We start from the raw sequence: 14,409 nt of genomic DNA on the forward strand, positions 1-14,409 counted from the left end.
CCGAAAAATCCACCTTCAGAAAAATATTTAAAAAATGCACATTCAGAAAAATATTTTTTAAAAAATCCACATTTCTGGAGGACCTCCAGGAAAATATTTTCAAAAAATCCACGTTGCTGGAGGACATTCAAAAATATTTTTTAAAAAATCCACGTTTCTGGTGGACCTCCAGAAAAATATTTTAAAAAATCCACGTTTCTGGTAGACATCCAAAAAAATATTTTAAAAAATCCACGTTTCTGGTGGACCTCCAGAAAAATATTTTAAAAAATCCACGTTTCTGGTAGACATCCAAAAAAATATTTTAAAAAATCCACGTTTCTGGTGGACCTCCAGAAAAATATTTTTAAAAAATCCACATTGCTGGTGGATCTGGAGAAAATTATTTTTAAAAAATCTACATTGTTGGAGGACCTCCAGAAAAATATTTTTTTAAAAAATCCACGTTTCTGGTGGACCTCCAGAAAAATATTTTAAAAAATCCACGTTTCTGGTAGACATCCAAAAAAATATTTTAAAAAATCCACGTTTCTGGTGGACCTCCAGAAAAATATTTTAAAAAATCCACGTTTCTGGTAGACATCCAAAAAAATATTTTAAAAAATCCACGTTTCTGGTGGACCTCCAGAAAAATATTTTAAAAAATCCACGTTTCTGGTAGACATCCAAAAAAATATTTTAAAAAATCCACGTTTCTGGTGGACCTCCAGAAAAATATTTTAAAAAAATCCACGTGGCGGTTGGACCTCCATAAAAATATTTTTAAAACAATTCACGTTTCTTTTGTGTCTTCAGAAAAATATTTTTAAAAAAATCCACGTTGCTGTTGGGTTTCCAGAAAAATATTTTTAAAAAATCCACGTTGCTGGTGGACCACAAAAAATATTTTTAAAAAAATCCACGTTGCATTTGGACCACCAAAAAAATATTTTTAAAACATGCACGATGCTGGTGGATCTCCAAAAAAATATTTAAATATAAATATATTTATATATAAAGTAAAAACATTTAATGTAAAAAAATCCACGTTGCGGGTGGACTTCAGGAAAATAATTTTTAAAAAATCCACGTTGCTGGTGGATTTCAGGAAAATTATTTTTAAAAAATCCACGTTGCAGATGAACTTCAAGAAAATTATTTTTAAAAAATACACGTTGCAGGTGGACTTCATGAAAATTATTTTTAAAAAATCCACGTTGCGGTTGGACCTCCAGAAAAATATTTTTAAAACAATTCACGTTTCTGTTGTGTCTTCAGAAAAATATTTTTAAAAAATCCACGTTGCTGTTGGGTTTCCAAAAATATTTTTAAAAAATCCACGTTGCGGTTGTGCCTCCAGAAATTTTTTTTAAAAAAACCACGTTGTTGTTGGGTCTTCAAAAAATATTTTTAAATAATCCACGTTGCTGTAGGACCTCCAAGAAAACCTCATTGCTGGTGGATCGCCAGAAGTTTTTTTTTAAATCCACGTTGCTGATGGATTCCCAGAAAAATATTTTAAAAAAAAACCACGTTGCTTGTGGATCCTCAGAAAATTATTTAAAAAAATCCACGTTGCTGGTGGACTTTTAAAAACATATTTTGAAAAAATTAACGTGTTTGGAGACTTTAAAAAAATATTTTAAAAAATCCACTTTGTTGAGGTCCTCCAGAAAAATATTTTTAAATAATCCACGTTGCTGTAGGACCTCCAAAAATATTTTAAAAAAATCCACGTTGCTAGAGGACCTTAAACAAAAATTTTAAAAAAATTCAAAAAAAATATTTTTTTTTATTTTTTTAATTAATTTTATTTTATTTTTTTCCAGGTGAACCCAATTTGAAATGTCCCCGTGATGATCTCTTCCTTTTGCGTTTCCTCAGGACATGTAAATACTATCCTGACAGTGCCTTTAAGCTGGTAAATTTGAATTAAATTAAATTAAATTAAATTAAATTAAAAATTACAATCCAATTACATTTCTTCCCTTGTTTTGCAGATCAAAAACTACTACTCCTTCAAATTGAAACATGCCGATGTGTACAAGGATCTGAAGCCCAGTAATGAGAAAAATGTTTTCGATCACAATGTCATTGTGGTATTTCCCAATCGTGATCAGTTGGGCAGACGTGTGGCTGTGTTGGAACTCGGAAGTGAGTAGAGACAAGTTTTCAAAAAAAAAAAAAAAAAAAAATATTTAAATTAAAAAAAAATATTTTTTTTATTTTCAGAAAATTGGAAACACAAGCAAGTTGCCTTGGATGAAGTCTTCAAGGCCGCCGTTCTTTATCTCGAGGCTGCCATGTGGGAACCGGAGACGCAAATCAATGGTGTTGTGGTCATCTTCGATATGGACGGTTTGAGTTTACAACAAACCTGGCAATTTACCCCAGCCTTTGCCAAACGTATTGTTGACTGGCTGCAGGATTCGGTACCGTTGCGTGTAAAGGCTATTCATGTTGTAAATCAACCGAAAATTTTCAATGTAGTCTTCTCGCTATTCAAGCCCTTCTTGAGAGAGAAACTACGATCACGTATCTATTTCCATGGTACCGATCGTCAGTCGCTGTACAAACACATGAGCCCCGAATGCTTGCCTGCCGTCTATGGTGGCACCCGCAAGGAGCCACGTTTCAACGGAGATCAATGGTACAAACTGCTGGTGCAGGCCGAGAAGGAATATGAAGCCATCAATACCTATGGCTATAAGAAATGAGGAGGAGTAGTGGAAGACACTCACCAAGCATTCCATTTTATTGCCAGCACAAAATCAGCGCAAATTATTATTTTTAGTTTAAAAATTTAGATTTTTTAATTTAAGAAAAGCAATTTGTAAAGCCTAGGAAAGTAATCAATTAAGGGGAAATTTTTTCAAACAATTTTAAATATCGTTTTCTGTGCTTAAAAATCAGTCTTAATATTGGGAATAATTTAAAATAAGGTGGTACTTTTTTAAGATCTTAAGTTCCCCCTTCATTATCCACCAAAATGTTGGAAGATACGTCAAATATTTCACGAGTTATAGCCTTCAGAAAAAGATTACTTAAATAATCTTAAATTTAAAAAAATTGAAACTCTTATGATTTTTTCCTGATATCTCTGGAATTACATCAGCCACGTTGGAGATTTTTTCCTCATTCAAAGCTTAGATGTTCCTCTTTCATGATTAAACTACATCTTGAAGATACGTTAAATATTTCAGAAGTTATAGCCACTTAAAATGAATCACTCAACAAATGTGAAATTTAGGAAAAAATCGACCCATTTGAACTTTGGGTAAAAACTTCAGAATTTTTCTAGGCACAAGTCAAAATCTCTTTCCTCGTTATAAGATTAGATTCCGCTCTTTCGTAATTTGGTTATATCTTGTCAATGCATCAAATATTTCCCAAATTATGGCCATAGGAAAAAGATTACCCAAATAATTTCAAATGTTCAAAAATTTGAGTTCTCATGAATTATTCACAATATCTCTGGATTTATACCAGCCACGCTAAAGATTTTTTCCTCATACAAAGCTTAGATGTTCCTCTTTCATAATTGAACTACATCTTGAAGATACGTTAAATATTTCAGAAGTTATAGCCACTTAAAATGAATCACTCAACAAATGTGAAATATAGGAAAAAATCGATTCATTTGAAATTTTGGCAATAACTTCAGAATTTCTCTAGGCACAAGTCCAAATCTCTTTCCTCGTTATAAGATAAGATTCCACTTTTTCATAAACCGTTTACATTTTGAAAATTTGTCCAATATTTCCCGAGTTATGGCCACAGAAAAATGATAACCTCAAAAAATTTCAAATTTGAGGAAATTGGAGCACGCATGAAATTTCCAAATATCTCTGGAATTTCAACGGACATATGTCAATATTTTGTTCTTCATTTACACATTGGACGTTCTTCTTTCAGAATTGAGCTACATCCTGAATATACGTTTACAATTTTACAAGTTATAGCCATTTGAAAATGTTTACTCAACAAATCGGAAATATTGAAAAATTTGATCACATGCATTTTTGGCTATATCTCTATAATTTCTCTAGACACAATACCGAATCTCTTTCCTCGTTATAAGATAAGATTCCACTCTTTCGAAATTTGGTTATATCTTGTCAATGCGTCAAATATTTCCCGAGTTACAGCCACAGGAAAATGATAACCTCAAAAATTTTCAAATTTGAAGAAATTGGAGCTCGCATGAAATTTCCCAATATCTCTGGAATTTGCTACGGACATAGGACAACATTTTTTTCTTCATTTACACATTGGACGTTCTTCTTTCATAATTGAGCTACATTTTAAATATACGTTTACAATTTTACAAGCTATAGCCATTTGAAAATGTTTACTCAATAAAGCGGAAAAATTTAAAAATTTGAGTCACACGCATTTTTGGCTATATCTCTACAATTTCACTTGGCACAAGACCGAATCTCCTTCCTCATTTTAAGAATAGATATTTCTCTTTCGTAATTCGTTTAAATCTCGAAAATCTGTCAAATATATCCCGAGTTATGGCCACAGGAAAATGATTACTCAAAAAATTTCAATTGTTAATAAATTTGAGGTCTCATGTATTTTTCCCAATATCTCTGAAATTTTAACGGACAGAGGACAATTTTTTCCCACATTTAAAGATCAGATGTTCTTCTTTCATAATTGAGCTACATCTTGAATATACGTTAAATATTTTACAAGTTATAGCCATTTGAAAATGATTACCCAAGAAATTGCAAATATTTAAAAAATTTAAGGCACATGAATTTGTGGCTATATCTCTGCAATTTCACTCGGCACAAGACCAAAATGTTTATCCTCGTTCAAAGCTGAGATGATGCTCTTTCATAATTCAGTCTAAATGTAAAGATATCTCAAAAACTTCTCAAGTTATGGCCCCGAAAAAATTATTGTTCAACGATTTTTAAATATTTGGAAAACCCGGTCCGCATAAATTATTGGCCCCATCCTTAGAATATCACCAGTTATTATTCTTCTTTTGTTAACTTTCCTATAACTCGAAAATTTGTTTTGGTAGATCAAAGTATTGCTTATAAGTTTTAAAGATCAGATGTCCCTTTTTCGAAATCTACATAATTTATTCAAAAATTCTTGATAATCTCCGAAGTTATGACTCCTAAAAATCCGGTTATTTTTAAAATCCTCCAATTGATTACTTTCTTAGCTTTACAATTATTTTCCTTTTATCAACTAAACATTTTCTGTATTAATTTATTATTATAATTTTTTCCAATTATTCTTAGAAATTCTCAAGTCATAAGTATGGAGTTACTTAAACTCCATAAGAGTCTACAACACCTGGAAATTTCCTGAAATTTCCATGTATATATAACTTTTCTTATATACAGTTAAAAAAAGGGGTCTGAAAATAGAATTTAAATTTTCATTATAACCTCAAACACGACTGTATTATGCGGGGGCTGTAATTATTTAATAATAATAATATTTTTGGTATATTGTTTTTTTATATATAAATATATTTATAATTTTAAGTCAAAGGTTTCTGTAGTCTATAAGTTTGTTGTTGTTAAATTTTCAAGAAAAAGTTTTAAAGACGAAGAAAACTCAAAATGCTATCGCCAAATTTATGAACAAATATTTAAGTTAATTTTTTAAAAATATATTTTTTATGTAGAAATTATGCCTAAATAAACAACAAATGCTAAAATAAAATCAATAGAAATTACTTTTTTTTTTAATTGTAAGTAATCGAAAGCGATGGGTTATAGGAAAATATTTAGGTAATATGCTTTAGGAAAAAATATTTTTAGAACAGTGTTGACATGTTTGTCTATTCACCTTACGATCTCGCCACTTGGGTAAAAAAATGTTTTTTTTTTGTCATAGGAGTTATTTTTAAAATAACTTCTGAGGAGAATATCCCAGACAAACAACAAGGGAACTGATGAGGGTTGGTGGCTCTTTCTGAAACATAGGTATTTCCTGCCTTATCCCTTGGTAAAGATTACCATCGTTCTCCAGCAATAAACAAACGTTGTTTTTATAAAATCAACAATAATGGGATTAAGCCTGACAATAACAAAAAATATTTTTGTAAAATATTCAAAGTGATCAGTGAACAGAAAAAAATTAAAAAAATATATATTAAAAGTGATGGGCCATCGGGATCCTTGGAAAGAATAATTTTAAAAATCCACTTTGCTGGATCTTAGGAAAATTCATTTAAAAAATAATCCAAATCGTTAGATATTTTGGGACAAAATATATTTTTTTAAATAAACACGTCGATATATATTTGGAAAAAATAAAAAAAATTCGGACTAGATTTTGATGAAAAAATGAATCTTTAGAAAATTTATTTAAAAAAATCCAAATCGTTAGACATTTGGGAATAAAGTTTTTTAAAAAGTCCGCGCCGTAAGTTATTTTTGAAAAAAAAAATAATGCTCATAGCTAAAAGTATTTTTTCATCCATGGAACTACATTTTTAGAAATCATTAAAAAAACATTTCAAAAAATACAGGTTGAATATATTTTTACAAAATATTTTTAAAAAATCCACGTTGAGGGAAGCTTCTTTAAAATATATTTTTAAAAAATTCACGTTGATTGAAGATCCTTTAAAAAATATTTTTAAACAAATTCACGTTGATTGAAGGTTCTTTAAAAAATATTTTTAAAAAATTTACGTTTCTTGATGGTCCCTTAAAAAAATATTTTTAAAAAATCAACGTTGATTGAAGATTTTTAAAAAAATATTTTTAAAAAATCCACGTTGATTGAAGATTTTTAAAAAAATATTTTTAAAGAATCCACGTTGATTGAAGATTAAAAAAAATATTTTTAAAAAAATCCACGTTAATTAAAGATTCTTTAACAAATATTTTTTAAAAAATTCTCGTTGGTTAAATGTCCTTTAAAAATATTTTAAAAAATCCACGTTGATTGAAGATCCTTTAAAAAATATTTTTAAAAAATTCCCGTTTGTTGAATGTCCTTTAAAAAATATTTTTAAAAAATCCTTGTTGATTGGAGGTCCTTTAAAAAATATTTTTATAAGCTCCACTTTAAAAAAGTTGCAGATCCTTTAAAAAATATTTTTAAAAAATCTACGTTGATTGAAGATCCTTCGAAAAATATTTTTAAAAAATCCAAGTCCTTTTAAAAATATTTTTAATAAATCCTCTTTGATTGAAGATCCTTTATAAAATATTTGTAAAAAATCTTTTAAAAATATTTGTAAAAATCTTTTACAAAAATATTTTTAAAGATTCCACGTTGATTAAAAATCCTTTACAAAATATTTTTAAAAAATCCACGTTGATTGAAGATCCATTAATTTTTTTTTTTTTAAATCTACATTAATTGAAGATCCTTAAACAAAACATTTTTAAAAAGTCCACATTGATAGAAAATACTTTTAAAAAATTCCACGTTGATTGAAGATCCTTCAAAAAGTATTTTTAACAAATCCAAGTTGATTGAAGATCCTTTTAAAAAATATTTTTAAAAAATCCATGTTGATTGAAGATTCATAAAAAAATCTTTTTTAAAAAATCGATGTTGATTAAATATCTTTAAATACAATTTTTAAAAAATCGATTTGGATTAAATATCTTTAAATAAAATTTTTAAAAAATCCACGTTGATCGAAGATCCTTTTAAAAAGTATTTTTAAAAAATCCACGTTGATTGAGGATCCTTTTAAAAAATATTTTTAAAAAATCCACGTTGATTGAAGATCCTTTTAAAAAATATTTTTAAAAAATCCACGTTGATTGAAGATCCTTTCAAAAATATTTTAAAAAAATCCACGTTAATTGAAAATCCTTTTGAAAATATTTTTAAAAATCCCCGTTGCTTGAATGTCCTTTAAAAATATTTTTAAAGAATCCCTGTTGCTTGAATGTTTTTTGAAAAAATATTTAAAAAAATCCCCGTTGCTTGAATGTTTTTTGAAAAAATATTTTTAAAAAATCGACGTTGATTAAGGGTCCGTCAAAAATATATTTTTAAAAAATCCTCCTTAGCTAATGGTTCTTAAAAATATTTTTAAAAAATCCACCTTAGCTAATGGTTCTAAAAAATATTTTTAAAAAATCCACGTTGATTAAAGGTCCGTCAAAAATATTTTTAAAAAATCATCGTTGATTGAATATCCTTCAAAAAATATTTTTAAAAAATCCTCGTTAGCTAACGGTCCTTAAAAATATTTTAAAAAAATCCACGTTGATTTAAGATCCTTTTAAAAATATTTTTAAAAAAATCCACGTTGATTGAAAATCGTTTTAAAAATATTTTTAAAAAATCCACGTTGATTGAGCTCCTTTTAAAAAATATTTTTAAAAAATCCACGTTGATTGAAGATCCTTTTAAAAGGATTTTTAAAAAATCCACGTTGATTGAAGATCCTTTTAAAATATTTTTAAAAAATCCATGTTAGTTGAAGATCCTTTTAAAAATATTTTTAAAAAAATCCACGTTGATTGAAGATTCTTTTAAAAATATTTTTAAAAATCCAGGTTGATAGAAGCTCCTTTAAAAAATATGTTTAAAAAATTCCACGTTGATTGAAAATTCTTTAAAAAATATTTTTAAAAAATCCACGTTGATTGAAGATCCTTTTAAAAAATATTTTTAAAAAATCCACGTTGATTGAAGATCCTTTTAAAAAATATTTTTAAAAAATCCACGTTGATTGAAGATCCTTTTAAAAAGTATTTTTAAAAAATCCACGTTGATTGAAGATCCTTTTAAAAGGATTTTTAAAAAATCCACGTTGATTGAAGATCCTTTTAAAAATATTTTTAAAAAAGCTAAGGGTCCTTAAAAATATTTTTAAAAAATGTACTTTGATTAAAGGTCCGTCAAAAATATTTTTAAAAAATCCAGTTGATTTAAGATCCTTTTAAAAATATTTTTAAAAAAATCCACGTTGATTGAAAATCCTTTTAAAAATATTTTTAAAAAATCCACGTTGATTTAAGATCCTTTTAAAAATATTTTTAAAAAAATCCACGTTGATTGAAGATCCTTTTAAAAGGATTTTTAAAAAATCCACGTTGATTGAAGATCCTTTTAAAAATATTTTTAAAAAAGCTAAGGGTCCTTAAAAATATTTTTAAAAAATGTACTTTGATTAAAGGTCCGTCAAAAATATTTTTAAAAAATCCAGTTGATTTAAGATCCTTTTAAAAATATTTTTAATAAATCGACGTTGATTGAAGATTCTTTTAAAAATATTTAAAAAAATCCACGTTAATTGAAGATCCTTTTAAAAATATTTTTAAAAATCCCCGTTGCTTGAATGTCCTTTAAAAATATTTTTAAAGAATCCCTGTTGCTTGAATGTCCTTTGAAAAAAAAATTTAAAAAAACCCCCGTTGCTTGAATGTTTTTTGAAAAAATATTTTTAAAAAATCCACGTTGATTAAGGGTCCGTCAAAAATATTTTTTTAAAAAATCCTCCTTAGCTAATGGTTCTTAAAAATATTTTTAAAAAATCCAGTTGATTTAAGATCCTTTTAAAAATATTTTTAAAAAAATCCACATTGATTAAAGGTCCGTCAAAAATATTTTTAAAAAATCATCGTTGATTGAATATCCTTCAAAAAATATTTTTAAAGAATCCCTGTTGCTTGAATGTCCTTTGAAAAAAAAAAACTTAAAAAAATTGCTTGAATGTTTTTTAAAAAAATATTTTTAAAAAATCCACGTTGATTAAGGGTCCGTCAAAAATATTTTTTTAAAAAATCCTCCTTAGGTAATGGGCCTTAAAAATATTTTTAAAAAATCCACGTTGATTAAGGGTCCGTCAAAAATATTTTTTTAAAAAATCCTCCTTAGCTAATGGTCCTTAAAAATATTTTTAAAAAATCCACTTTGATTAAAGGTCCGTCAAAAATATTTTTAAAAAATCATCGTTGATTAAAGGTCCGTCAAAAATATTTTTAAAAAATCATCGTTGATTAAAGGTCCGTCAAAAATATTTTTAAAAAACCATCGTTGATTAAATATCCTTCAAAAAATATTTTTAAAAAATCCTCGTTAGCTAACGGTCCTCAAAAATATTTTTAAAAAATCCACGTTGATTTAAGATCCTTTTAAAAATATTTTTAAAAAATCCACGTTGATTTAAGATCCTATCAAAAATATTTAAAAAAAAACCACGTTGATTGAAGATCCTTTTAAAAGGATTTTTAAAAAATCCACGTTGATTGAAGATCCTTTTAAAATATTTTTAAAAATTCCACGTTAGTTGAAGATCCTTTTAAAAATATTTTTAAAAAAATCCCCGTTGCTTGAATGTCCTTCAAAAATATTTTTAAAGAATTCCTGTTGCTTGAATGTCCTTTGAAAAAAAATCCCCGTTGCTTGAATGTCCTTTGAAAAATTTTTTATAAAAAAAATTGATTGAAGGTCCTTTAAAAAATATTAAAAAAAAAATCCACGTTGATTGAGCTCCTTTTAAAAAATATTTTTAAAAAATCCACGTTGATTGAAAATCTTTTAAAAACTATTTAAAAAAATCCACGTTGATTCAATATCTTTTAAAAAATATTTTTAAAAAATCCACGTTGATTGACGGTTTTTAAAAAAAATTGGAAAATATCATTTTAAAAATATTTTTAAAAAATTCCAAAATTGTAGGCCTCCATTACAGCCGATGGTCCCTCTCCGCTCGTATTAATCGACCGTGGCATCAAAATAATGGGCCGGTTCCGAAGGCCATAATTCGTGCCAAAGCTGACCAATTGGAACAAATCTAAACTTTTTCTAAAATCTGATGCTATTTCCGAAATTTTTTTGCTTTCATTCAATAAAATTTAAAAATTAAAAATTATGGCGTTTGACTTTATTGTAGTTTTTTATCTCACCCTGTATGTACTTTATGGGGTCTACGACAAAGTTAATATATCATCCTTTTCAAGGTGGTGGGTATAAAAATCAGACTCGTCAGATGTTTGGGAAAAAATAATTTTAAAAATTCACGTGGCTTGATCTTTGAAAAATTTATTTCAAATAAATCCAACTCGTCAGATATTTGGGAACAATATTTAAAATAAAATAAACACGTCGAAAGATTTTTGAAAAAAAAAATATTTTAAAAAATCCACGTAGCTCAAAGATATGTTTTTCATCCACGGAGTTACATTTTGAGAAAATATATTTAAAAAAATCAACGCTCCTTAATCTTGGAAAAATATATTCTTCAGAAAAACATTGAAACAAACTGCTATATTTTCTTCTGAAGTGTATTTTTGTTTTTTAAATATTACAATATATTATTTTAATAAAATAATAAATTAAATGGAATTTATATATAATTTATGTTTATGATTATATCTCAAAATGATATAAATAATCATCTTACAATTTAAAATAAAAAGGAAATTACAATACTAAAGCTAAATATGTTCATAACAAATTTATGAAAATGCACAATAGCATAGTTTCAATTTTTTTTTACATTCAAATTTCGTTTCGAAAATTTTTTGACAATTAAGTGTTTTTTTCTTTTTGACAACCTTAATACTACATACATAATTTACAATATAGTTGTTGTTGTTGTTATTGGTATTAAAAATCAATTAAAAGCTATGCTGCTGCAACAGAATTGTAAGACCCAATTTAATTGGGGTTTTTTCTTTGTCTTTTGAGGGAATGGGGGAAAGGCACTAACTTAGTTTTTCAAGGGGTAAATATCGGGGGTGTGGTCTAAAAAGCCAAATTAGGTAAAACATTGGGATTATATCAACTGGTAATACTTTTTTTTGTTACTTTAACTTAAATCTTAGTATTTTGGTGCGTTTTCGCTTATTTTGTAAAAATGTAAAATTAAAAAAAAAATATTTTTTTTGGATTTTTTTTTCAAACAACCAACTCACTCTGGGTACAAAAAAGAAGGGGACGGTTTAAAAAAAGTTAGCTAATAAATATTTGTAGGACAAATTTAAATAAACATTGCAATTATCCTAATGAGATTCTTTCACTGGAATGTTTCGATGTTGCTTTGGGAACCACTCTTAAAGTCTATAAGCTACACTGAAATGTTGAAATTGGAATGTTTAGGTTCCTTAGCTGCGGGGGAAAGTTTTTTTTAAGTCTGAAGGATGTATTGACCTCTCTGTTTCTTATTATTTTGGATCTGGAAGAGGATCTGATACTTCATTTTCTCAAAAAAAAAGTTAGAAAACATCAGTTGGTTTTGCCGACAGATGTATACCCTCAGCCAGTGATCGATTAATTAAATATATTTTGACTTCTGTTATGATTATTCAAATTGTTGACTCTCTATGGAATAGGTTCCGAAGAAATGGGCCAATATTGTCCATTCGATCCGATCTCTGTCATCTTTCTAACAAATCTTGAGTTGATGGAATCGAATGTTAATTTCGCGTTTTATGAGCCTCATGGTTACTCAAAATTTTTGACCCTTTGGGGGGGAGGTACCTGAAGGAGTGAACGGATATATGTCATCTTCTCACCAAACCTTGGATCAGTGGAAATATTGTGATGTGTGTAATTTGAAGAGAGTTGGTAACTTATTTCGGATTTTATGATCGTTTTTGGTTATTCAAGACGTTGACCCTTTGTGGGGGAGATACCAGAATAAATGGTCCGATCTCTACCATTTTTATTAGAGATCTTGTGTTGATGGAAATATTGAGATGTTCCAAGTCTGAATGGATTCGGATGTAAATTTCGTGTTTAATGAGCCTCATGGTTACTCAAAATTTTGACCCTTTGTGGGGAGGTATCAGAAGGAGTGGACCGATATATTCCATCTTCACACCAAACCTTGGGTTAGTAAAAATAATGGCATGTGTGAAATACGAAGAGAACCGGATGCTTATTTCAATTTTTATGATTGTTTTTCGTTATTCAAACCCTTGACCCTTTGTGGGGGAGGTACCAGAAGGAATGGTCCGATCTCTACTATCTTTGTAACAGATCTTGTGTTGATGGAAATATTGAGATGTACCAAATCTTAATGGAATCGGATGTTAATTTCGCGTTTTATGAACTTCATGTTTACTCAAAATGTTGACGTCTTGTGGGGGGAGGTACCAGAAGGAGTGGACCGATATATGCCATGTTCACACCAAACCTTGAATTAATGAAAACATTGTGATGTGTGTAATTTCAAGCGAACCGGATGCTAATTTCGAATTTTATGATCGTTTTTGGTTATTCAAGACTTTTAACCCTTTGTGGGGGAGGTACCAGAAGAAATGGTCCGATCTCTACCATCTTTATAACAGATCTTGTGTTGATGGAAATATTGAGATGTATCATGTCTAAATGGAATCGGATGTAAATTTCGTGTTTAATGAGCCTCATGGTAACTCAAAATTTTGACCCTTTGTGGGGGAGGTATCAGAAGGAGTGGACCGATATGTCCCATCTTCACAGCAGATCTTGTGTCAATAGAACTAATGAGTTGTGTGAAATTTGAGGAGAACCGGATGCTTATTTCGAATTTTATAACCGTTTTGGTTATTCAAGACTTAGAACCCTATGTGGGGGAGCTACCAGAAAAATGGTCCGATCTCTATTTTAAGAGATCGTGTGTTGATGGAAATATCGAGATGTACCAAGTCTGAATGAAATCAAGTGTTAATTTCACGTTTTATGAGCCTCATGGTTACTGAAAAATATTGACCCTTTGTGGGGGAGGTACCGGAAGGAGTGAACCGATATATCCTATCTTCACACCAGACCTTGAGTTAATAAAAATATTGTGATGTGTGTAATTTGAAGAGAATCGGATGCTTATTTCGAATTTTATGATCGTTTTGGTTATTCAAGACTTTCAGCCTTTGTGGGGGAGGTACCAGAAGGAATGGTCCGATCTCTACCATCTTTATAAGAGATCTTGTGTTGATGGAAATATCGAGATGTACCAAATCTGAATGGAATCGGATGTTAATTTCGCGTTTCATGAGCTTCATAGATATTAAAAATTTTGACCCTTTTTGGGGGAGGTACCAGAAGGAGTGGACCGATATATACCATCTTCACACCAGATCTTGTGTCAATAGAAATAATGGGTTGTATGAAATATGAAGAGAACCGGATGCTTTATTCGGTTTTTATTATCGTTTTGGTTATTCAAGACTTTTAACCCTTTGTGGGGGAGGTACCAGAAGAAAGGGTAAGATCTCTACAATCTTTATAATAAATATTGTGTTGATGGAAATATTGAGATGTACCAAGTCTGAATGGAATCGGGTGTTAATTTCGCGTTTTATGAGTCTCATGGTTACTCAAAAATGTTGACACTTTGTGGGGGAGGTACCTGAAGGAGTGAACGGATATATACCATCTTCTCACCAAACCTTGGGTTAGTAAAAATAATGGCATGTGTGAAATACGAAGTGAACCGGATGCTTATTTCGAAATTAATGGTCGTTTTCGGTTATTCAAGACGTTGACCTTTTG

At 28.9% G+C, this 14,409-nt stretch overlaps 1 protein-coding gene across 2 annotated transcripts in view; it reads left to right on the plus strand.

Moving 5' to 3' along the window:
* Positions 1-5,676, plus strand: part of LOC101893494 (alpha-tocopherol transfer protein-like) — a 30,486-nt gene extending 24,810 nt beyond the window's left edge. For both annotated transcript variants that reach the window (XM_059132147.1, XM_059132146.1), the window contains exons 3-5: positions 1,809-1,900; positions 1,980-2,133; positions 2,212-5,676. In XM_059132147.1, the coding sequence (XP_058988130.1) occupies positions 1,809-1,900; positions 1,980-2,133; positions 2,212-2,696 (731 nt within the window). In that variant the 3' untranslated portion in view covers positions 2,697-5,676. The remainder of the gene's footprint in view (positions 1-1,808; positions 1,901-1,979; positions 2,134-2,211) is intronic.
* Positions 5,677-14,409: the final 8,733 nt, after the last annotated feature.

This window comes from Musca domestica, unplaced genomic scaffold (assembly GCF_030504385.1).
Source record: "Musca domestica strain aabys unplaced genomic scaffold, Musca_domestica.polishedcontigs.V.1.1 110, whole genome shotgun sequence".
Taxonomy (NCBI): domain Eukaryota; kingdom Metazoa; phylum Arthropoda; class Insecta; order Diptera; family Muscidae; genus Musca; species Musca domestica.